Here is a 21,828-nt window from a genome sequence, read left to right as displayed (position 1 = left end):
ACGTCAGAACGTCTGACTTCAGTGAATAAATACTGGAGCTCTGCGCCATGAGGTTCATTCTCTAAGCTGCAAACAGACTTATTCAGGCGTCTTTCATAACGACAATCCGTCACCAATAAAAGCCATTTTGCAGAACATCATCTGAGCGTTTGTTTCTTTATTGACGCTAAACATGATGAACGGGCAGATGAACGGTTTTCACAACTCTCTCATTGAGGAAGACTGCTTTTTGTTCACCTCTGAGTCTGTAGGAGAAGGACATCCCGGTAAGTCTACTACTAGTACTACTACACGCTTAGTACCGTCTGTCTTTCGAAATTAATGGCATTTTTTTGGCATTTAAAAACCCCTTACATTCCTGCGAAACAGATTAAATGTTTTAAACACAAAGAAAATGTGATTAAAGATTAATATATTATATATTTTTTTCTAAGTTTTGGCCTTTGGAACGCCTGGGCCGGCATTCTAAGCTAAAGCTCACTTTGGTTAGCTAATGTAGAATTAGAGAAAACCGGGGTCGCGTTCCCTGTGAATCCCAAACTCGGACAACGAGATGCCAAAATGCTATTTTTCTTTCTATAAATAATTAGAGTTAAAGTGTACATCTACATAATTATCTTTTCGGCCTTCTGTCGTAACGCACGCGCTCCCTCCGCACGTGCAGCAGCTCAGCTGAAATGGCGGCTCATGCTAGCTTCCAAGTCACTCTTGAAATAAACGTTGTCATTTGTGTTGACACTACTTTTTACTGTCCCATTATTTACACATCTCTCAGGTTAAACATATTTAAGTCGCGAGTTTTTTTTTCTCCTAGATAAAATCTGCGATCAGATCAGCGATGCTGTCCTCGATGCCCATCTCAAACAGGACCCTGATGCCAAAGTTGCGTGCGGTGAGCAATCTTTCTTTCATTTTTCCTTGTCGGGTGTTGTCATTGTCATCGTTTGCATCTGTAGTTGACGTCCTGATTTGCACATCATAGAGACTGTTGCCAAGACCGGTATGATTCTTTTGGCGGGTGAAGTGACGTCACGTGCAACGGTGGACTACCAGAAGGTCGTGAGGGACACCATTCGACAAATTGGATATGATGACTCCTCTAAAGGTATGCCATCTTGATTGGGTACTTTTCTTGAATTGCAGAAGGGGGCTTTTAATATTATTCTTTTTTTATTTTTCTATACAGGCTTTGACTATAAGACTTGCAATGTTCTGGTGGCCTTGGAGCAGCAGTCTCCTGACATCGCTCAGGGTGTTCACATTGACCGTAGTGAGGAAGAAATCGGAGCAGGGGACCAGGTACGGGGGGTGCTAATGTTTTGGCATATCCCAGAACATTTCTAATTGGTATTAATGATGGCTGTGATATGTTTGTGTTCATATCTTTTATCTTACTAACCACAAATAATTCTGCAGGGATTGATGTTTGGATATGCAACGGATGAGACTGAGGAGTGCATGCCTCTCACTATTGTCCTTGCCCACAAGCTGAATGCTAAAATGGCAGAATTGCGTCGCAATGGAACCCTCCCATGGCTTAGGCCAGACTCAAAGACACAGGTAATTCGCCTTTTTGCATTTGCCTTATGCACATTACAGTTGCCACATCGGTAAATTCTTTTTAAACAATTTGTGTTTAATTTTGTTCATTTTTTGTTTCTGCAGGTTACTGTTCAGTACCGCCAGGACCGTGGTGCTATGCTCCCTGTGCGGGTGCACACAATTGTCGTCTCTGTTCAGCATGATGAGGATATCTGCCTGGAGGAGATGAGGGATGCTTTGAAGGAGAAGGTCATAAAGGCTGTCGTTCCCTGCGTCTATTTGGATGATGACACCATCTACCACTTGCAGCCAAGTGGGCGCTTCGTGATCGGAGGTCCTCAGGTCTGTACTGTAGTTGAAATGACCATTGTGGCCTTCAAGTCAAGTCACTTTCTCAGCTAATGCCTGTCCTTTAACTGCAGGGTGATGCTGGGCTTACTGGTCGGAAGATCATTGTAGACACCTATGGAGGTTGGGGAGCCCACGGGGGCGGCGCCTTTTCCGGGAAAGATTACACGAAGGTGGACCGGTCTGCTGCGTATGCAGCACGATGGGTGGCTAAGTCTCTGGTTAAGGCTGGTCTCTGCAGGAGAGTGTTGGTTCAGGTAAATGCCGCTTTAAAATTGCACTAGTCTTTGTACTTATTGGAGGAGGGGCTGCAAGAGGTTCCTGTCTAAAAATATGTGGTTTTATGCTTGATATAATAAATCTATATGTGCTATATTAGGTGTCCTATGCCATTGGAGTTGCCCACCCCCTCTCCATTTCTATCTTCCACTACGGGACCTCTAAGAAGAGTGAGAGAGAGCTGCTTGACATTGTGCGGAAGAACTTTGACCTCCGCCCTGGGGTCATTGTGAGGTAATGTTATACATCATCAGACATTGAGTAACATTTATTGTCTTGTTAGAAGGAATTATGTCTCACTATATATAATTAGTTAAGTCAAAGGTGTTATTTCAGATGATCCAGTAAAGAAGTACACGTCAACGCTATATATTTGCCGTTTTCTTACGTTGTAACTATTGCTGATCCTTGCTTGAAGAATGTATGTGAAGTAGTCACCGCTGCTTTTCTTTCGGTGAGCTCATTTTCTGTCTGGTGGAAGCTCAGGTAGACACCAACTTTTGTAAATTGCGTGATTTGTGGTTTATCAACAAGCAGTGGTGTCCTGTTGGTTGGCAGGGTAAGTGTAAATCCAATGTTTCCCTCCTGCAGCCTTTTGTTTTTACTGCAGGCTTTTCAGCAAGCATTGCGCCTGTGTGAGCACAGATGTGTGCATTTGGGGGTGGTGGTGAATTTTTACTGCGGCTAAACATGTTGATTATGTATTCCAGGGATCTGGATCTGAAGAAACCCTTCTATCAGAAGACAGCAGCCTATGGCCACTTTGGCCGAGATTCTTTCCCATGGGAGGTGCCCAAAAAGCTCAAATACTAAATCTGTTAAGCTTTTCCCCCTAGGCTTGTTGGTGTATACTACAGAGAAGCCTCCAAGGTTCCAGGGGTGAAATGCGCTTTTTCCTCTCTTCCACTCTTTCATAATTTGAAACATGCGTCCCTCTCCCCACCTCCCTGTTTGTCTTGTTACTGTTTGCTGGTTGCACAACTGTGCTGGGTCCTAGAAGGCATGCCTCACTCGATGTTCCGACTAATCATTCATCATAGTACTTCATGCTGATGCCCTATTTGTTGTGATGGTGACAGAGTAGCTGCATCCAGACGCTTTTCCTCCTGGCATTCCACGTCATCTGTCTTTAGTTTTGTCATTGCGTTAGCATGATTGGCAAAGTGCAGTGCCACTCTTTGATTTCATTGGTGCTACCACTTTTGAGTCTGCATGATGTCTAAAACCTCCCTGGTTCATTTCCTTGCATCATTTTGTAGTTCAAGGGTCTCACAGTCAGACACCATCCCTCAAACGTTTAGCTCCTTCCTAAACATTCCTTCTTTGTCCGTTTTGTTACGTTTACCTTGACCTGGTATCGTCTTCTGTTGCCTTTACTCGTTATTTCTGCGGAGGACACTAGAATGGCACAATTTAAAAAAAAAAAAAAGAAAATCAATGGTTTGTTGTCTTTGGTTAAAACAAAAATGCTATGCATTGGAGGTTTAGGGACAAGCCAAATCGTAGTTTTACAAACTCAGTGAGTCTAGGGCCTCTGATGCCCCTACAGACCGTTGCTATTTCTGACGTAATACAGAAAAGTCAGAAGCTGCTGTCACTGCTTTGGTCTGCAGAGGTGTTGAACATACTTGATGTTGAGGTGATGAGGAAAATTAGCTAGTTCATCCATTGAAGTTTAAAAACTACTCCCTTTTTTCTAAAGTAGTGTCACTTGTCTTTTTCTTTTCTTACGGCTTTGAATTAACTTTATTGCTCCTCGGGTGAATTGATGGCAGGTGTAGCTACAGAGAAGCCTGTTTCCATCTCTATCCTGAAGGGGCGTCTATTCGTTATTTCAGAATACAATCAAACAAAAATATTTATTTGTTCTCTGGAACTCGGCGTGGATACAGAGAAGCCGATGTTTCAGAAGGCAGCTTTAAACACATTTGGTTGTTGAATCCTTTGACTTGACGATTTCAGTGTTTCATCTTGAGGGCCCAGGGTGTTGTACAGAAAAGCTTTGGTCTACCTCAAGAAAGCTTCACTGGCAACTGTAAGAGTATTTTTGCAATCTTTTTTTTGGACTACAGATCTTCTGTTTTTTTTATTTCAGTGGGTTGCTTCTGAAATCCTATTGCATTGCCTAGTGCCATTTCATTTTTTCTTGGCTCTTGCCCCTCAGTGTGATGGCAACACGTGGCTGGTGTTGTACAGAGAAACTAGCCTTGTTTACAAAGCCATCCCGCAAATGGGACAGTAAAGTTTTGGATTTGTTCCCTTTAACCACTCTTGAGGTCATCCCGCTGGCTACAGTAAGTTTAAAGAGTGCCTTTTCTACTTCCTCTTCAACTTAATTTGCCCCTCCCTCCTCCCCACCCACCAACATGCGCTCCACTTCCAGAGGAACAAGTAGCTCATACTGTGATTTACGCTTCATGTTTAGACCGGGTAGTTTTCTAATGCATTGTAATAAACTACTCGCCTTACAAAAATACTTGTGTTTGCTTCTGTTTGTACTGGTCTAAAGCATGGTGCTTTTAAAATTAGATAACAGAACATTCATTTGATCTAATATGATCATTATTTGCATGTTTAATACATTTTCTTTGATCTTTATCTCCACTACTTTATGTAAAACAGGTCAACTGTTATAATCCTGGGTAATTCTTGTCTTTATGTAGCTTTAATGCCTTCTGTCCAAAACCCTTAAAGGCCATGCAGTCTGTATAATCACTTTCACATTTCTTTCATTCAGCATTACAACAAAAATACATGTATGTCAGTCACAGGTTTGACAAATAAATGGATTAACATCAGTAAAAAAGGAAAAATGTCTACATTAGTACAAAACTAGGCTTTTCTGAAGTAATCTGTGAAGATGGTTTGTTAATTTCCATGTTAAAGAAAAGCAAACTTTTTTTTTTAATAAACCGACAACCACCTCAGAATTCAAAAATATATATTAAATGGGAAGTGCTATTGACATTAGGAAAATGTGACATTTGACATTTTCATGTAAAATAGCAAATCGTGTAAGATAATCAGCCTTATTGATGAAATCTTAAGGACCTTCTGTTATTGATTGTGTCAAAGTTAACAGAACTTTGGTCTATTTCTTTCTCCATATTTGATAAGAGGAAAATGTACAAAATTATATACTTTTGCTTCAGTTTAGTCAGCACAAAATGTACAATGACTGAAGTGTAGCTGCATATAAACCAGCTCATTTATGGGTGTAAAAAGTAGATGGGTTTTTGTTTCATTTACTTGTAAACTAAAACTTTAAAAGAATCAGTTTCAGAAAACCTGCATTGAAAAACTGAATGTTCAGAGACCAGTTACAATTCAGGTCCTGTTCTCCTTTACCTGATTATGGGGATTTCAACACCTGTAAAAGTCAAAATAGTCAGAAAAACGGATGGAAGTCATCGTCACTAAATTCATCTTTACGTGTAAGATCAAAGGGCTTCAGAGTTATCTCTGAACCACTTGAATGTATGGAATATGTTCAAGGACAGTGAAGAATCTTGTCTGGTCTATAAGCGGTAAGACAAACGTGTGTGTGTGTGTGTGTGTTGTCAAAGTCAGATCAATGATTTTCTATCAGCTCTGTGACAAGATTCCTGTAACTTTAAATTCTTGGACAAAATAGGCCAAATATATTCATCTGCTTTAAACCAGCATTCATTTAAAATGTTGAAAACCCTGATTAGTCTGATTTTAAAACAATAAAATACAACTACAATAAAATAATAAGCTTATGGTCAATATGTGTTATAATGAGGTACAAAAAAAACAGAAAATAAAGCAGAAACACAGCACTTTTTATATTTAACTTGATTTACTTAAGAAAATTATAATGCAGAATGTTTCTTAAAACCAATTGACAATATTCTTGTTACTGTTTAAAATGTTGGCAAAAACAAAGACGCTGTGTCTGAATTTAAACCAATGATCCTTTAATCAGTCATGAGCTGTGCATTCTTAGCAGCTAAAAGATAAAACACCAACCAGTACGTCCCCTAAAGTGATCAATATTTTAAGGAAGTATTGGTTACAGTCAAATCCTGTTGTTCATGCTGACCTTTTCCTATTCTTATGTTCAAATGATCAAATGATCTGAAACTGTGTTTGTCTCCTCTGCATTTTTCAGAGCTGCTATCAGCAGAGGAGTGCTGTTAAGCTTGTAGAAACCAAATCAGTTCTGACATTAAACACGAACCCCCTCACCCTGAAATTTGTCCCCCACTTCGATTACACTGCACCCTAACCAGGGGGGGGGGCAGTCCTCCAGTAAGGGCATGAATGACTTTAGTGCAATTACAGCAGCTGCACATTTCTTCTACCACACATCCTCAGGCAAATATCTATATTTAACTGAATGCTGGGTGTCACACGTTTAACACCATGAATGGGCAAGATCATCAGTCACAGCAACTGCTTTAAAACTCCCACTTTCAAATGAAGAGAAAGTTTCTTCAGATCCCTTCATTGAGCTGACTAAGAACCCAACAGTGTATCTTCTGTTCTCTCACCAGAGGAAGTCGTTACAAAGTAAGAAATACAAAAGGTTTGTTTGGCAGAGGTCAGGGGGGTTTATTGCAGGGATTAGGTGGCGGCTGATGCAACACGTGTGGAGAGTTGCTGCTGCCTGCAACACTGAAGCAGGAAACCACGCCACTTTTTCTGCCTGCTTTAAGTGGTTGCAATCTTAAATTGAAATGTTTTTTTCAAGGACAATCAGTTTAGAAATACAGTTTAGAAGAGCCAAGGAAAATATGAGTGTGTGCATAATTTCACCTTTCCATAGTTTTGCTCGGCACATTGAAAATAAAAGGTGTAGATTGGATCTGCTTCAAATTTCAGCTGAGGCCTTATTTTTCGGGTTTTATCACTGCCAAAAAGCCTCTTTCAGTGCTTAGCGATTAAAATTATCTCTTACGTGTGTGTGTATTTTCTGTCGACCTGTCCAGGGTTACCCCATCTTCACCCTACAGTAGCTGGAATGGGCTTCATCAAAATTTGTGACTGCACAGGACAAAGCAGGACTAGATGAATGGATGCTGAATACGAGTTGTTATTAATAGTTGTTTGGGGCCTAATAGTTTTTACACGAGATTGAACCCCTAAATTGTGCACCACATTGTACAGATACAAAACACAAACGATTTATCAGACCATGTAGTGTTTACAAGGGCGGAAAAAAAAATCTCATTTCTTTCATACAAGCTGTCTTTTATGTTTTAGTTATGAAGAACCATCTACCCTTTGAAGCAGATTTCAGTTTCAAAGTGGCAGCTCATTACACCCAAACCTTTGATCAAGCTGTGTCACCTACAAAGTTGCGCAACTGTTCATTAGTTATTCCATGTTTTTTTTCAACTGATACATTACCTATTACTGTGTGATAAGTGTGGCATCATAATCACCCCATCCTGTTTGTAGAGCATTATTGAATACCAATGCAACACCAAATAAGGTAAAAACTTAAAAAGTTCAACTTTTACTAATTTCATAAGAAATAAATAAAAGCAACTTATAAATTGATGCATTATAACACTTTTGCTTTTAAAAACAAACATAAATCATAAAGTATCCCATAAAGTATCCCATAAAGTATCCCAGAGACACAGTTGTGCTGATGATCTGAAAAAAAAAAGAACAGAACAGACAGCAACACTTTTTGCTCTTTCAAAACAGGTATTTGCCTGTTGGGTATTTGAAGCTGTCTGTTAATGGGAAACTGCACCGTTGCAATTGTAGGTGTGAACTGTTTTTGGAGCAAAACCAACCAATTGAGAACAAAAGAGATGATCTGTGGAGCAGGTGACATGTGAATCTGTCTCCTCTTTCATAACATGAGTCACGTGTGAGCGTGTGAGGAGTGGAAGTGAGCCTGGAGGCATTCAAATTCTGAAGAGGAGTGTCTCTGTGAGCCAATAGTCTTGCGGAGCCTTCTTGGGAAAAGAATGTACTAAGCAACAGAGACTTGGAAAGGCGTGTGGACTGAGGATAAAGTTTATTAGGCATTAAAACGATGACTTACTCTTTCACTTTGGAGTAGAGAAAATGCTGTTTGGTCAAAATAAAAGCCAACTATAGGCTTAAAAAGATTCTGTTCCTTTTGCTTTTCTTATGAATTTTGTTTCCCCAACTATCAAAATAGCTTTCAATCATTGTTTTCATTCGTACACTGATTATTCATGACCATTGCTCCTTCTTCTGGACCTGGTTCTGTTTTTTTGCAGCGCATTCAGCACTGAAAACTCCTTTTCATAGTTGTAGGACTTTTTTCTCTCTAAGAAGACAAAATTAAGTTTCTCTTAATTTCAAAAAACATGTTTGATTTCTTTTCCGTTATTGCACGTGAGTCATGCTTTGGTTTTGAAACATCACCTTTAAGTAAGCTAAGGCTTGACTGCAGGCAGGTTTTCCCTGCATTCCTAACAGGTTCTTGCTTGTTTCATTTTGTCATTTCTGGAAAACAGATGGAAGTTAAAAAACTGCACAACACAAAGAGGCAAGAAACTGAAATCTTAACTAATTTCCTATATTTGTTGTAATGTTTTAGGTTAGTTGGAATATGTTTTGTCCTTGACTTTGACCTTAATACATTTGATGGCTTTTTGCTATGATTACAATAAAAACATCTAAAAAACAAACTTCCAGTCAGCACTAATCTCTATTTTTCTTTAATAAAAAAGGCTTACACATTGACAAAAACACAGATTGAATTACAATAAAGATGTGTTGATAGAAACTATCCTGTGTTGAACAGTTCATGTTCAGTTACTGAAGTAATGTAAAAAAGTAATGAGAGTTATAACTCCCATTACTTTTTTACATTTGAAAAAAAAGGGCATTAATGGTTGATAACAACAAGCCACAGTAGACATGGAATCAGACAGATAAGATCGGAAGGAAGAATTCAGAATCAGAAGATGTTAGATGTTGCCCCCTGCTGGGGAGATGATAGCATTGAAAAAAAACTACACTTTTAGATTTTAACACAAATGCAAACTTTAGAATGTGGTCATCTAAATCTGCAATTTTTCTTGAGATATAAGATGTATTCAACATCAATAGATTAAGAAAAAACGAGTTCCCAATTCAGAGCCAATCAATCCCTCCATTGCAAGTCCACACAAAAAAATTAAATAACATTAATAACTTTAAATGGCTTTTATGTAACTATTCCAAGTTCCCTTGATAAAAAAGTGACCCTATCAAAAATAAAGTCTCTGAACAAATCAAATAAATTATAACACTGATGACTACAGTTACAGCATATGCATGTTGTGATTTTTCTGTACAGGTCTCTAGTATAAACCGATGCTTTATTGGCCAAACGTACAAAAAACTTGTTAAAAAACAAAACAAGGACCGGTTTTCTGTCGAAAGCTGCTTTTGTATTCAACTAATTTGAAGAAACAGCCGGATTATAAAAATTCCAGTTCATATCAACATAGACAGTGTTCCTCAGGTGTGGTGGAGTGATAAAACTGAACAGTACAGAGTAAAAAGAAAAACACAGATGTAAACATCACAGTGGTTTTTGTGCTGTGTCTTCCTGTTTCAGAAAAAAACAAACAAAAATGGCTTGATTGTAGTTCGTGGTCAACGGTCATGTTGTGATGACAATCCAGTGCCGTTTTTAAAGCTTTGAAAAAAGAACCGAACGACAAATGCAGCAGTGCTCTTCTCCGTGTACCGTAGTCTCTATTTCATCATAACCTACAGTCTAAAAACAAGTCATTGTTTGTCTTGTCGTTTGTCAATTTCCCTTTGAATTCGACTTTCTAGAGCTGCCCGCATGGCTGAATCCAGGATGTTCCTCTCTGCAACACGGTCAACCACATTCTTGGGTTTATCCTCCTTAAAAGATAGACAGGAAGGCAAGATAATTGTTTAATAAAATAGTGTCAAACAAGACAGTTATCAGGTGAAAAAATGAGCTCTAACCTTGTGCACAAGGAAAGATGTAATGACACCGGAGTCCGCCTGATAATCAAGCCAGAAGAGTTCGGTTCCATGAGTTTCAGTGTCTGTGCCCGACCCACTCTCATTCCACTCGTCAGCATCAGCGGCGGTTCCTGGCTCTGAACTATCTGGAAAGAACCAAAACAGAAACGCAAAAGTGTTACATTTCCTCTAAAAGCAGCAAAGTAAGAAATATGTCAGTCTTACGTCTCCGTCGAGGATGGTACACCTGGATGTCAGGTCGCCGAGGCTTTTTGGGGGTTGTGGTGCGCCTGTGCCGCTGAAGCTCTTTGGCTTGCTTCACTTCTTTATCATAGTCATCTCTTATAAAGAAATTGAAATATTTTCTGATTATTTCTTAAAAACATAGCAAGTTGCACAGTTGAATAAAACACAGAGCATCTTGGTCATGGCCATGAACTTAAAAATGTTCCTAGGTCTGTTTACACATTGGAGGATAATACTTTTTTTAAAATTTTATTATTTTAAGGCAAAACAGCTTTGTTTTTCATACATCAAAGCAATTTAAAGAGCCGCACAACAAAGCAACATTATTATTGCTGTTCTTTTAGCTTTATAGTTCATCTTTCAAAGTTGCCTAAATAAAATCAACATGTTAAAAATCCGTTTTAAATGATTAAATAAAGAGTGAGAGTGTGGGAATTAAAACAAACTTTTTTGTTTGGACGTAAATCAAAATACTTATCATACATTATTGTAGCAGCTTTTTTTAAGACCAGACAGAGAGCAGATGCTGTAAAACAGCCCAACTCAGCGTATGTAATTTATCAAGGAGGAACTTTAAAAGTTTTACACACCAAACCTAAGTTTATATAATAATCCACTTTTAAATAATAAATTACACTAATAAAACATAAACCGAATAACTTAATGCTCCTTTTAAAATTTCAGTCAGTCCAATAGGGTTTTGCTTCTACTGCTTTAAAGTAAAAATAAACTTGACTTTAAGCCTTTTAGGTACTTTAAAAAAATGTTATTTCACTGTCTGCCATTTTTAAAAAAATCATTTCACATCAATCATGAAATGACAGCAGCTACAGATTGACATTTGACATCCCAAGTAAGTATGCTAACTCGGCTAACAGCAAAAAGGAAATCACCTGGCAATCTGGTTCCTCCGAATATGATGAAGGAAACCGTGGCTCATGTCCAGACGGCCCCCCGGTTTGTACTTCAGCTCATGCACTCCTTCATCTCTTATAAGATCCATTTCAGCAAACACTCTAGAAAGAAAACACAGCTAAAGAAGAACAAGCAAAATACTAACAAAAAGCTAGACAGCTAACGATGTATAAATGGATGTCCAACCGTAGCGTTCCCGGAGTTTCTACAAATTAATTTATTGCGTGTAAGTCCTACAATGCACATTGAACTAAAATATAAACTATTTTGGTTATATTTCTGTGACAAAAAAAGAAACTGAAGTATACAAATAAATAAAATATATTACTTAGAGTTTACATGGGGGTAAACATTTATTTTTTAAACTCCGGGTTACGTTTTGGTTTCCCACGCCATTACCACCGACGTACAACCACCGCGAGTTTCGAGGAGCTGAATAATATCCATTCATTTCCTCTCGTAAACCTTCAAGTTTTGTTAATTTTTGTTTCGTTAGCAAACCGTTTGCTAACTTATAGTTACAAGAATGTCTTTAAAGCGTGAAAGGGAGGAAATAGAAGACGACGAGGATAACGAAGACGAAGGTATGCTGATTTGTCTCTTACGTCCGTTTTTCGTTTTGTTAGCCAGCCAGAAGAGCATTTTCTAGCATAAAAAGTTTATATTGTGTCAGTTCCATTCTACACCAATAAACTGATGGTTTCACATGTAAGACAAAGACAATCAGCATATAAAAATATATGTAAAACCTGTTTATTTTAAAACAGAGATCGATTAATAGAAAAATCTTAGCTTGCTAGCAAGCATGTTTTGATTGCTAGTAGTTAGTTGTTCTCGTAAAAATGAATTCCGTTTACGTCTACTGAGCTTTATCGTGATTTGCTCTCTTTTGCAGTGACAGTCAAATTTAGGCGAGGACGTGTGGTTGAAGACCGAAGAAGCCGCCATTGTCCTTACCTGGACACCATAAACAGGCAAGGAAATGTTTGAAAATGTATGCTAAAGCTAGTTAGCATTCTTCTTGTAATTCAGTTTCTTCTCGTCTTGCAGGAGTGTTCTGGATTTTGACTTTGAGAAGCTCTGCTCCATTTCTCTGTCTCACATTAATGTTTATGCCTGTCTTATTTGTGGGAAATACTTTCAAGGTAGACATATTAGCACATCAAACGCACATTGTTATTTTCCTTTTTAGATGACACTAAACATCTTTACGTTTGCATTCCTTGTTGCAGGCAGAGGTCAGAAGTCTCATGCCTACACTCACAGTGTCCAGTTTTCTCACCATGTGTTCCTCAACTTGCACACACTCAAGTTTTACTGTCTGCCAGACAACTATGAGATCATTGACTCATCGCTAGAAGACATCACAGTAAGTAATGCAGTAAATCTGCTGTTTTTCAATGTATAAATGAAAAGGTAATTGCTCTGGGGGGAAAAGTAAACAGTTACATGTTAAAATTAAACAAAGTTTTTTGTTTTTCTTCTAGATATGATTGATAGATTCTTTTGCTCACATTCCTTGTTTGTCAGTGTAACACTTCAATAGTTTTCATTAACATATTCTGTGTTTAAAAATAGTTTTAACTTGTGAACCCAGAGTACATAAAAATGTGTTCGATATTTATATATTTTATACAAGGCCAATGTATTTGATTGCATAGTATATTTTATTTACTATATTTTGCACATAAGTATCAGTACTAGTATCTAAAAATAAGTTATTTAGCAATGTCTTAAAGTATACTTTTTAGAGTTTTGGCTGTAATTTTAATACGTCTTTTTTTTTTACATTTCTTTTTTAAATTTTTAATGTTTTATGTTAAGTAATTTTTACCCCTCCTTTTTTTATTTTTTGTAAGCTCTTGCTTTGTGTTGGTAATCTTGCTCTTTTTTTCTTTAGTATGTGCTGAAGCCGACTTTCACCAAGCAGCACATTGAGGGTCTGGACAAACATGGTAAACTGTACAGAGCCTACGATGGTACAACCTACCTGCCAGGGATTGTAGGGCTTAATAACATTAAAGCCAACGACTATGCCAATGCTGTACTACAGGTATGAAACCCCGCTGATGTTGATTTTTGAGGCTGTGGCATCAACTTAAATAACAGGGGGTTTCATATTGTACTTTTGTTTTTAGGCTTTTTCCAACGTCCCACCTTTGCGAAACTACTTCCTTGAGGAGGAGAACTACAGAGACATCCGGAGGCCACCAGGGGACATCATGTTTCTGCTGGTGCAGCGGTTTGGGGAGCTGATGCGCAAACTTTGGAATCCGAGAAACTTCAAGGCCCACGTGTCGCCCCACGAGATGCTGCAGGCTGTAGTCCTGTGCAGCAAGAAAAACTTCCAAATCACCAAACAAGGTAACTATTTTGTGGCCTGTGGAGTGCTGACATAAATAGGGCCATGTAGGCTGAGATTTTGGGCAAAAACCTCATTCCATCAATGAGAGCACTAAAGATGAAACATGGCTGGATCTTCCAACATGACTGATCCCAAAAACATAACTCTGGCATCAAAGAGAATCTGTGGAGGGAGTTTAAAGTATGTTTCTCAGCAAAAGCCTCAAAACATTACAGCTCTGCATGGAAGAATGGTCCAGAATAATAGCTATAGTGTTTGTAAACCTGCTTAAGACCTATGTTTGACCTTTGTCATAGATAATCATGGTTACATTACAAACTATTGAGGTGAACTTTTGTTGTTGACCAAATTCTTATTTTCTGCACTATTATACAAATACATTCTCTAAAAATCTGACAATGTGATTTCCTGGATAATTTATTGGACATTTTATCTCTCAGTTGAAGTATATCTATGGTAAACATTACAGACCAAACTCAGCTTTTTGAGCGGGACAACTTGCAGAGTCAGTGGCTGCCAAATACTTTTTTGCCCCACAATCTTTAACTCACTGGATAAGTTTGTAGAGTTTGCTCAATGTTTTCTGGTTTGCAGGTGATGCTGTGGACTTCATGACATGGTTCCTAAACGCCATGCATGGCGCTCTTGGAGGCACAAAGAAGAAGCCATGTGAGTCAGAAATTCACTCCTAGTTTATAGTAAATCTGTTGAATTTCTGAATTCATTTATTTGATGTGTAATTTTCTCTTTTATTCCAATGTAAGGAGTCTATTTTAGAGCCAGTGCTGGTTGTCTGCATGCAATGTCCTTCAATTTAACTGGTCTGCTCTTTGTTTTCACACAGCAATTCTTACAAAAGTCTTTCAAGGCTCCATGAGGATTTTCTCCAAGAAACTACCACATCCAGATTTAGTAAGTCTCTGTTTAGCTTTTATTTTAAAATTATATGACATAGCAAGTTATGCCAGCCAAAAAAATATAAAATCAAGCCAACAGATAAATCAAAGGCTGTTTTAATCAAAGCGGTGGTTCCTTCTTGGCTTTTTGTGTTGTACTTTATTGTTGTGTTGAAGCTCATGGTTATATCTATGTGTAAATTCCTCTTTTAAATATTTTCCACTTTAAAATATCCATAGGTAGTTCCTTTTGTCAGATAACAGTTTAATATGCAGCATTAAAACCTGCAGATAATGAAAATGGAGATGACACTCGGATCCTGTCATCTGTCAAAATATTGATGGTGCTTATAAAGGAACTTCCTTTTTCTTCAACTGTTTATAAACAAGACTCTAGTTTTGAATACATAACTAATTACAATCTTTTTGTTTTGTTCTAGGAGTTGTTTTAAGGCGAAGAATCTCCCTGTAACTTTAATTCTTTAGATAAATATAAATATTTGACATAAATGATAAAATCGTGCAACACTAAATTATACTACAGCTGATAATGTGAGAGATTCTTTTTTAGAGCCACTAATTGACATTTAAAAATTTTTTCCTTGTGTTTTTCCTGCCAACATTGCCCAATGTGTTAATGCTATTTGTGCAAATCAGATATTTAGACCACAATAATCGTTTTTTTTAATGATAATTAGTTTTTGTGTGCTTTATTTATTTTTCTCTCTCTTTTAAAAAAAAAAAAAAAATCCAGCCTCCAGAGGAAAAGGAGGCGTTGCTTGTAACAGAGGAGTACCAGGAGCAGATGTCCGAGTCTACCTTCCTGTTCCTGACCCTTGACCTCCCAACAGCTCCTTTGTACAAAGATGAGAAAGAGCAACTTATTATTCCACAGGTTCCTCTCTTCAACATCCTGGGCAAATTTAATGGCAGCACAGAGAAGGTAGTGAATTCTTTTATAACATCTAATAACAGCTAAATAGAAAACAATGGCATAAAAGGATGTTTTTTTGTATTTTTGTATATTTATTGTATACATTTTTTTGCTTTTCTACACAGGAATACAAAACCTACAAAGAGAATTTTCTCAAAAGGTTCCAGCTGACTAAATTGCCCCCTTATCTCATCTTTTGCATCAAAAGATTCACCAAGAACAATTTCTTTGTGGAGAAGAACCCGACTATCGTAAACTTTCCCATTACGTGAGTGAAATCCAGATATTTTTTGACCGGATTGTGCGTTAATATGATGTGTAAATATGTACATTTCTTCAGGCGGTGACATTTTTATTTTGTAAAACAGGAATGTGGACCTGCGTGAATATCTGACAGAAGAAGCTCAGGCCACAGAAAAGAACACAACTTATGATCTGATTGCAAACGTTGTGCATGATGGGAAACCCACTGAGGGGTCGTACAGAATTCACGTTCTTCATCATGTAAGTCCGAAGGGCAAAAAGCCACAACTTTCATGTTTCATCTCCCTAGAAGCTTTACATTTCACTTTCTAAATGCATTTTTTCTCTTTTTGAATAACTTTGCTTTTTTAAAATTTTGTGCGCAAAAAAAGAGGGTTTGCTTTCTTTTTAAAAGCTATTACAACACAATTAAGCTACCCTGGTTTTTATTACTTCTCGTTAATTTTGGTCAATTTCTTTTCAGTCGTCCTTAAATATTCCTGAAATGTTATTTGAGAATGGGATATTTCCATGATTACAACTTCTGAAACTTTGACATAATCCTTTAAGAGTACTGTGCATGCTTTAAAAACACCAAACTTTTTTGTGAACAAAAATGTTTTACTTTAGTTTTAAGTTCATAGTACCAACTAATATTACACTGTAGCGAATTTACAGCTCTTTTTAACTCCAATGAACTAATATTAACAAATTTTACTTGAAGTTGTGGCTTTTAGGGCAAAAATGTGAACATTGAGGCCAGAATAATGGTTTTTCTCAACAAATTCCTTATGCATGTGTGTCTTTGCATTTTACCAGGGAACAGGGAAGTGGTATGAGATGCAGGATCTGCAAGTAACGGACATTCTCCCCCAGATGATCACACTGTCAGAGGCGTACATCCAGGTAAATTCACCATCTCTTCCTGTTTTTTTTTCTTTTTTTCTCTGTGGAAAAGTTGGCTGTGTCTAAATTCCCTCCACACTCCCTAAATACTAAAAAAATATTTGGTGCAGGAAAATCTAGTGCTCTGGATTTAAAAAGTAATTTGGACACAATGTTCACTTCTTTTATTTTAAACAGCAAATATGTCATCATCGATTTCCCAAAGTAAAAACCTAACAAATATGAACATTTTATGAAGACTGTTTATAAATCTGAAACTTGGATGATGTGTAAAAAGAAATTAAAATCTTAATTTTGTGGTTATTCTTTCCAATCTTTTATTTGTGTGAATCCTTTTCAGCCTTATCACATGTAAAACGCCACCAAGGACACCTTTTTTTTTTTTATTAAAATTTTCTTGTGCTTATTAGAAATATTCGAATTACTAGGAATTAAGAACTGTCTTCCTTCACACTTGTGATGTCTGATTAGAAAACATTTAACCAAGAGAGATACTTGTCTTTAAAGCTGCTAATACTTTTTTTTGTTTTCTTCACAGATCTGGAAGAGACAAGATTGATGAAGCAAGCAAACCACACAGGGTTTTTTTAATGAGGCAACAAGCTTGTTAATTCTATTTTGTAATCAGAGGCCTTGAAATCATCTCCACAAACTGGCAGTTTATTTGAATAATGCGAGCAATTTATGGCGTGAAGGTTGCAACAAAATATCAGGATGTTCTGTACAGGCTGTTAAAGTAAACGTACATCTGAGGTTTTTGACAGTTTTCTAAATAAACCATCTCCAGGATATTTGACTGTGTTCTAAAATGTAGCACCTCATTTACAGTCTCACAACTGCATACAACATCAGCAAAAGGATGACGGAGGAAGTGGTCATTAAAATACATATAACTAACACAAAACTTAGCTATTTTGGATATTTTGATTTTACATTCATGGCCGAGATGAAGCATCTTAAGCAACAGTCAAATTGGGCGAGCAAACGAAAAATCCTACATCGATTTGTGATCAGAGATAACATCTAACAGCAAAACATTTTGATTTGGTTAAAAAAAAGGTGATCAGTGCTTGTCTTAAGCTTTTCAAAGGTAATCAGTGGGAAACATTTGAAGAACGTAGGTCGTTGCAGCAACGGTCCTGGAGGAACCGGGCTTTAACTCTTCCACTTGAACTTCTCACAGAAGATTTGGTTCTGTTGGTAGAAAAAAATTAATGTATTTGTATTTCCTTAAAAGCGGTAATGTTGATGTCAAACTGGGAAAAAGAAAAACTCGAGTTTTGATTCCTCCCCCATTGAATTATCCCATTTCAGGGTAATTAATGTTGAACTTTGGCTCTGAATTTTCCTCTAACAAATAAAACCTAAACTTTTAGTATGTAAAATTGCTTTAAAATCTTTCAAGATTAGCTTTGCTTTCTGGGACACACACATCTCTCTTAACTAATGCACTTGGCCTTCCTTCCCTATGACCCAACATGGAATAATGACGGCCACCTACCCCACACTTCTGAGCAGTCTCCCTGTTTTGGCACCAGTAGCTTGGCCCCCATGTACACGGATTACTCCCCAGTAGATCCAGCTTCTTCATTGTTTGGCACAGATCAGCTCTCTGAAGGACAAAAGACATCAAATCATTCCAAACTGAGCTGTACCAAATCAGTGTGATGTTTCATTCACACATGAAAAGATACCAAACATGTCATCATTTTCACAATCTACTAAAATTTGGTTGGCAAAAATCTGCGTGGCATCATAACTGGTGAGTTTCTTTGAGAGAATTTAAAGTGAATCTCACTAAGCAAGTTTTCTAACTGTACCCATAACTCGATAGTCATTTTTGTCGAGCAGTTCTTACTTCACAAGTGTGTGAAATATCCATCTGGTTTCCCAAAACCCTGTGCAGCTGCGACCCATAGGCTCTGGTGAAGGCGTCGCACTGAAAAAGAAATTATAAAGAAGTTATAAAGACGCTTCGGAAAACCTAACTGACGAGCTGAACTTTTTAAGCAGTAGGTTTGTATAGGAGAAATGTTGTTCTAAATAACCAGGAGGCTGACCTTGGGGATGGCGTTTGGGTGAATGCTGCACACGGACTGCAGGAAAGCCGATGTCTGCGCTCCAGTGGCGTTGAGGCCCAGGTGGACACGATGCAGAGCTGCTAACGTCCGGCATGACTCGCAGTCCGAGGGGAGAAGCACTTCTGAAACGTGAGTAGTGTCACTATTTTAAATGTCAAAAATCGATTGTGAACATAAACTCACCAAATCATTTTGTAACTGCATTGGCAAACACGTTCTCTAAAACTGACACTCAAATCCAAAAACCTCTTGTTTTCTAAGACCTAATGACTGCCCGAATTTTCAAATCATAAAAAAAAAAAATTCTTAATGCCTAAAACGTTTTAGTGCAGAAGTTCACAGCAATCTTAATTTAGTCGGATTTACTCTAAACTGAATGTGTCTTTAAAGGTGCTTTAAGGCAGCTATCTTGGTCAAATTTTGCTATGAAAATTTCTGAAACAGTGTTATGTCTATTTTACTGATATAGTATAATTTTTTAATCATATCAATGACTTTTATAAGTAACATAATCTGTATAAATTTTGGATACTTCATGCCATGTTGATTTCTAAAGTTATTTTTTACAAAATAATTTAAGTAATTCATCTTTGTCATGTGCTTTATTGATACTTAATGATTCTTAATTCTGTCTGATAAAAGCTAGGAACCGGATAACGATAAATCATGTAATAAAATGGTTATGATAGAAGAGGGGTGGGATTATATAAGTTCGCTTCCTTCCACTCCCTTTCAAGCAATATTTATTAATATGTCTAATTATCTTAAGTTTGATAGGTCAATGTATGAATGTATAACTGATGATTGTATTGTTTTTGTGTATTATTCCTATTTGATTGCTTGAAATAAACCATGTCAAATCAAATCAAATCTACTTGACTTGAGCTGCTATTTTTATGCCAAAATAAAAGAAAAAAAACATTTATTTTAATAGATTAAAAAGGTACACTAAAATCCTTTTGAGTCATTCTAGTGCTTTTTTTTATATCAAGGACCATGTCTTTATAAAAGTAAGTGAAAACTGTTCAAATAATTTTTTAATTCCTTCAATGTTGGTGCTGGACACTGACCTGAAAGGATGCTTTGAGCACCTAAGAACCTAAGGAGCCCTCTCATTTCTTTACATTATAATCCCCATTTCAAACTTTAGGAAGGTACAGTAATGCTAATCTAATCAATGAAAAAAAACAATCTTTTCTTGCTTTGGGATCATATTACCACTAAAAAAACGTCAGTTTATCTAACCTGGAACAGGCTGCTCTTTAAACAGACAGAGGTGCAGCACCATGCAGATGGTGTGAGGTGCAGCAGATGAAAAGAGGAATTCGGCAATATCTGCACCATATTTGTTAACAAAATCATCACATTGCTGTTTATAGCTTGCAGGTACGAGATCGCAGACTTCTTCCATGATTTTCAGAATGGCATCCTGCAGCCATAAAAGAAGACGGTTACTTCAACATGCGGCAATAGAGAGAGACTAAATGGATCGAAATGGAATTGGTCAGATAAAATATTCACCTCGCTTATGTTTTTGGGCAACATAGTCTCCAGCTTTCTGATCACCATCAAACACAAGGCACAAACCGGACCAGAAATTTTCTATATAAAAAAGCAGATCCAGAAGTTTCAGATGGATGTGATGCCTTTTACTTGTTTTCATTTCACTTCTGCTTTCCCATACTCACTTGGGTTTCGGTAGCTGAAGCAGGTGCAGAGTTGGATAAAGCTTCACTGTTGACACTTGGAGGAGGTTCCTGAAGTTCCTCGTCTTTTTGAGGAGCACAAAGCCCAAAGACCACACAAGTCTCACTTGGGTTCTGCAGAAACACTCATTTTTTAAATCAAACTCGTTCAGGTGTTTGATTTAAATCAAATCAGTGTTTAAATCAGTTTTCAATCAAACTTCAACGTTTCTTTTTTTTTTGCTGAAAAACAGGTTTTAGAAAAACATGCAACTCACCAGGTGGCTGGGTTTTTGCTGCAAGACTTTAGGCAGGTATGTTTTCACCTGAGATTGACAGTCGGATGCCTGTCGTTCGGGCAGGCGTCGACACACAGCATGCAGGGCCTCATACACAGTCACCTGTAAAACACCAGAAAACACCTCATTTGTCTTTTTCACACATTGTAAACAAACCTGGATTAAAAAAAACAACAGTTTATTTCCTTACTTTCGTGTCACTGCCTGAAATCATGTTGGTTGACGTGCGGATGATCTGACTGCATTCTCCACACAGATCCAATGACTGAGGAGGAGAAAAGATCCATCTGGTTACACCTCTTTGAAGCAATTGATGGTGTTTTCTCTCACGGTCCATTGCATGCTTATAATAAACAATCTCTAAATAAACACATCATCAGAAGGCTTACCTGTAATTCCTGAGTAATGAAAGACACAGGGTCCATAATAAACCTGGACTCTCCTTCAGAGGACGAAACAAAACAGAAACAGCCCAGTTCTTCTAACGACGATCACAATGCAAGAAAACAACATATTGACACAAAAGCTAAATATAAATAAATGTTTATTTTACCGAGTCGCAGAGCCGCCGCGAGAAGCAGCAGCCCAAAGCCCGCCCATGCAGACATGGTTTCAGGTTTAAAGAGCTCCGTTTCACCGCTGCGTCGCTGTCAAAACACCCCTCTGGTCTGTTTGGGTCTCACCGGAAGTCAGTGACACCCTATCCGAGAGAGGTGAGCAGTGCGCAGGCGCTAACTTTCTGCCATCTAAATAAATGTTTTATTTTTGCAAGTATTTTTGCACCAATAAAATTAAAGAAAGATCTTTCAAAATTATTCGTACATTTCACTATGCGAAACACTAAAAAAGTAAAATAAAACAATTTATACAAAAATAAAAAGGATCTGGACATAAATTGTTCATTTTGCTTGTTCCACAAAAACAGTGGCTCATCTTTTCTTCTTGTCTTATTTTTGTCAATGATATCTTTTTTAGTTTTAAAAATAATTAGGCCCACATTAAATTCGTTCAAGCATGTGCACACAATCACCAGCAGATGGCAGCAAATATCTGGGATTGATTCACAACACTGTTGCGCAACATTGTAAAAATTAACTTGTTTATTTACAAAATTTACGAACATAAATTTAGGTAACGTTTTAATA

General features: G+C 37.5%; 4 protein-coding genes across 6 annotated transcripts; 2 read left to right on the top strand and 2 right to left on the bottom strand.

The window, feature by feature from the left end:
* Positions 1-4,643, top strand: mat2ab (methionine adenosyltransferase 2Ab). Its single transcript, XM_004072360.5, has 9 exons — positions 1-266; positions 815-892; positions 983-1,105; positions 1,187-1,299; positions 1,417-1,560; positions 1,666-1,884; positions 1,965-2,147; positions 2,270-2,403; positions 2,880-4,643. The coding sequence occupies exons 1-9, from the start codon at positions 173-175 to the stop codon at positions 2,980-2,982; spliced, it is 1,191 nt and encodes a 396-aa protein (XP_004072408.1). The 5' UTR covers positions 1-172; the 3' UTR covers positions 2,983-4,643.
* A 4,184-nt stretch (positions 4,644-8,827) lies between these two features.
* Positions 8,828-12,001, bottom strand: c9h2orf68 (chromosome 9 C2orf68 homolog). 2 transcript variants are annotated; one of them, XM_023958436.2, is made up of 5 exons: positions 11,880-12,001; positions 11,253-11,375; positions 10,339-10,454; positions 10,114-10,259; positions 8,828-10,026 (listed from the first exon to the last, which is right to left on the bottom strand). In XM_023958436.2, the coding sequence occupies exons 2-5, from the start codon at positions 11,360-11,362 to the stop codon at positions 9,904-9,906; spliced, it is 495 nt and encodes a 164-aa protein (XP_023814204.1). In that variant the 5' UTR covers positions 11,363-11,375; positions 11,880-12,001; the 3' UTR covers positions 8,828-9,903. The 2 variants fall into 2 exon arrangements, with proteins under 2 accessions (XP_023814204.1, XP_078809125.1); XM_078952999.1 differs by lacking the exon at positions 11,880-12,001 and adding an exon at positions 11,603-11,621.
* On the top strand, positions 11,211-17,409 carry usp39 (ubiquitin specific peptidase 39). 2 transcript variants are annotated; one of them, XM_020705899.3, is made up of 13 exons: positions 11,211-11,316; positions 12,170-12,248; positions 12,325-12,419; positions 12,507-12,643; positions 13,175-13,327; positions 13,413-13,638; positions 14,234-14,308; positions 14,484-14,551; positions 15,290-15,478; positions 15,595-15,737; positions 15,838-15,973; positions 16,532-16,618; positions 17,157-17,409. In XM_020705899.3, exons 1-13 carry the CDS (start codon positions 11,298-11,300, stop codon positions 17,175-17,177), a joined length of 1,428 nt encoding a protein of 475 aa, XP_020561558.1. In that variant the 5' UTR covers positions 11,211-11,297; the 3' UTR covers positions 17,178-17,409. The 2 variants fall into 2 exon arrangements, with proteins under 2 accessions (XP_020561558.1, XP_004072409.1); XM_004072361.5 differs by lacking the exon at positions 11,211-11,316 and adding an exon at positions 11,644-11,858.
* Positions 17,174-21,393, bottom strand: sftpbb (surfactant protein Bb). The gene is made up of 11 exons (XM_011479135.4): positions 21,237-21,393; positions 21,073-21,125; positions 20,874-20,948; positions 20,663-20,785; positions 20,388-20,519; positions 20,221-20,301; positions 19,945-20,128; positions 18,679-18,821; positions 18,477-18,557; positions 18,120-18,230; positions 17,174-17,812 (listed from the first exon to the last, which is right to left on the bottom strand). Exons 1-11 carry the CDS (start codon positions 21,289-21,291, stop codon positions 17,774-17,776), a joined length of 1,077 nt encoding a protein of 358 aa, XP_011477437.1. The 5' UTR covers positions 21,292-21,393; the 3' UTR covers positions 17,174-17,773.
* Between the last annotated feature and the right edge of the window lie 435 nt (positions 21,394-21,828).

The sequence above is a fragment of the Oryzias latipes genome, chromosome 9 (assembly GCF_053564925.1).
Source record: "Oryzias latipes strain Hd-rR chromosome 9, Olatipes_Hd-rR_3.1".
Taxonomy (NCBI): domain Eukaryota; kingdom Metazoa; phylum Chordata; class Actinopteri; order Beloniformes; family Adrianichthyidae; genus Oryzias; species Oryzias latipes.
The sequence above is the reverse complement of the archived record's forward strand: the minus strand, read 5'-3'. Positions and strand labels throughout refer to the sequence as shown.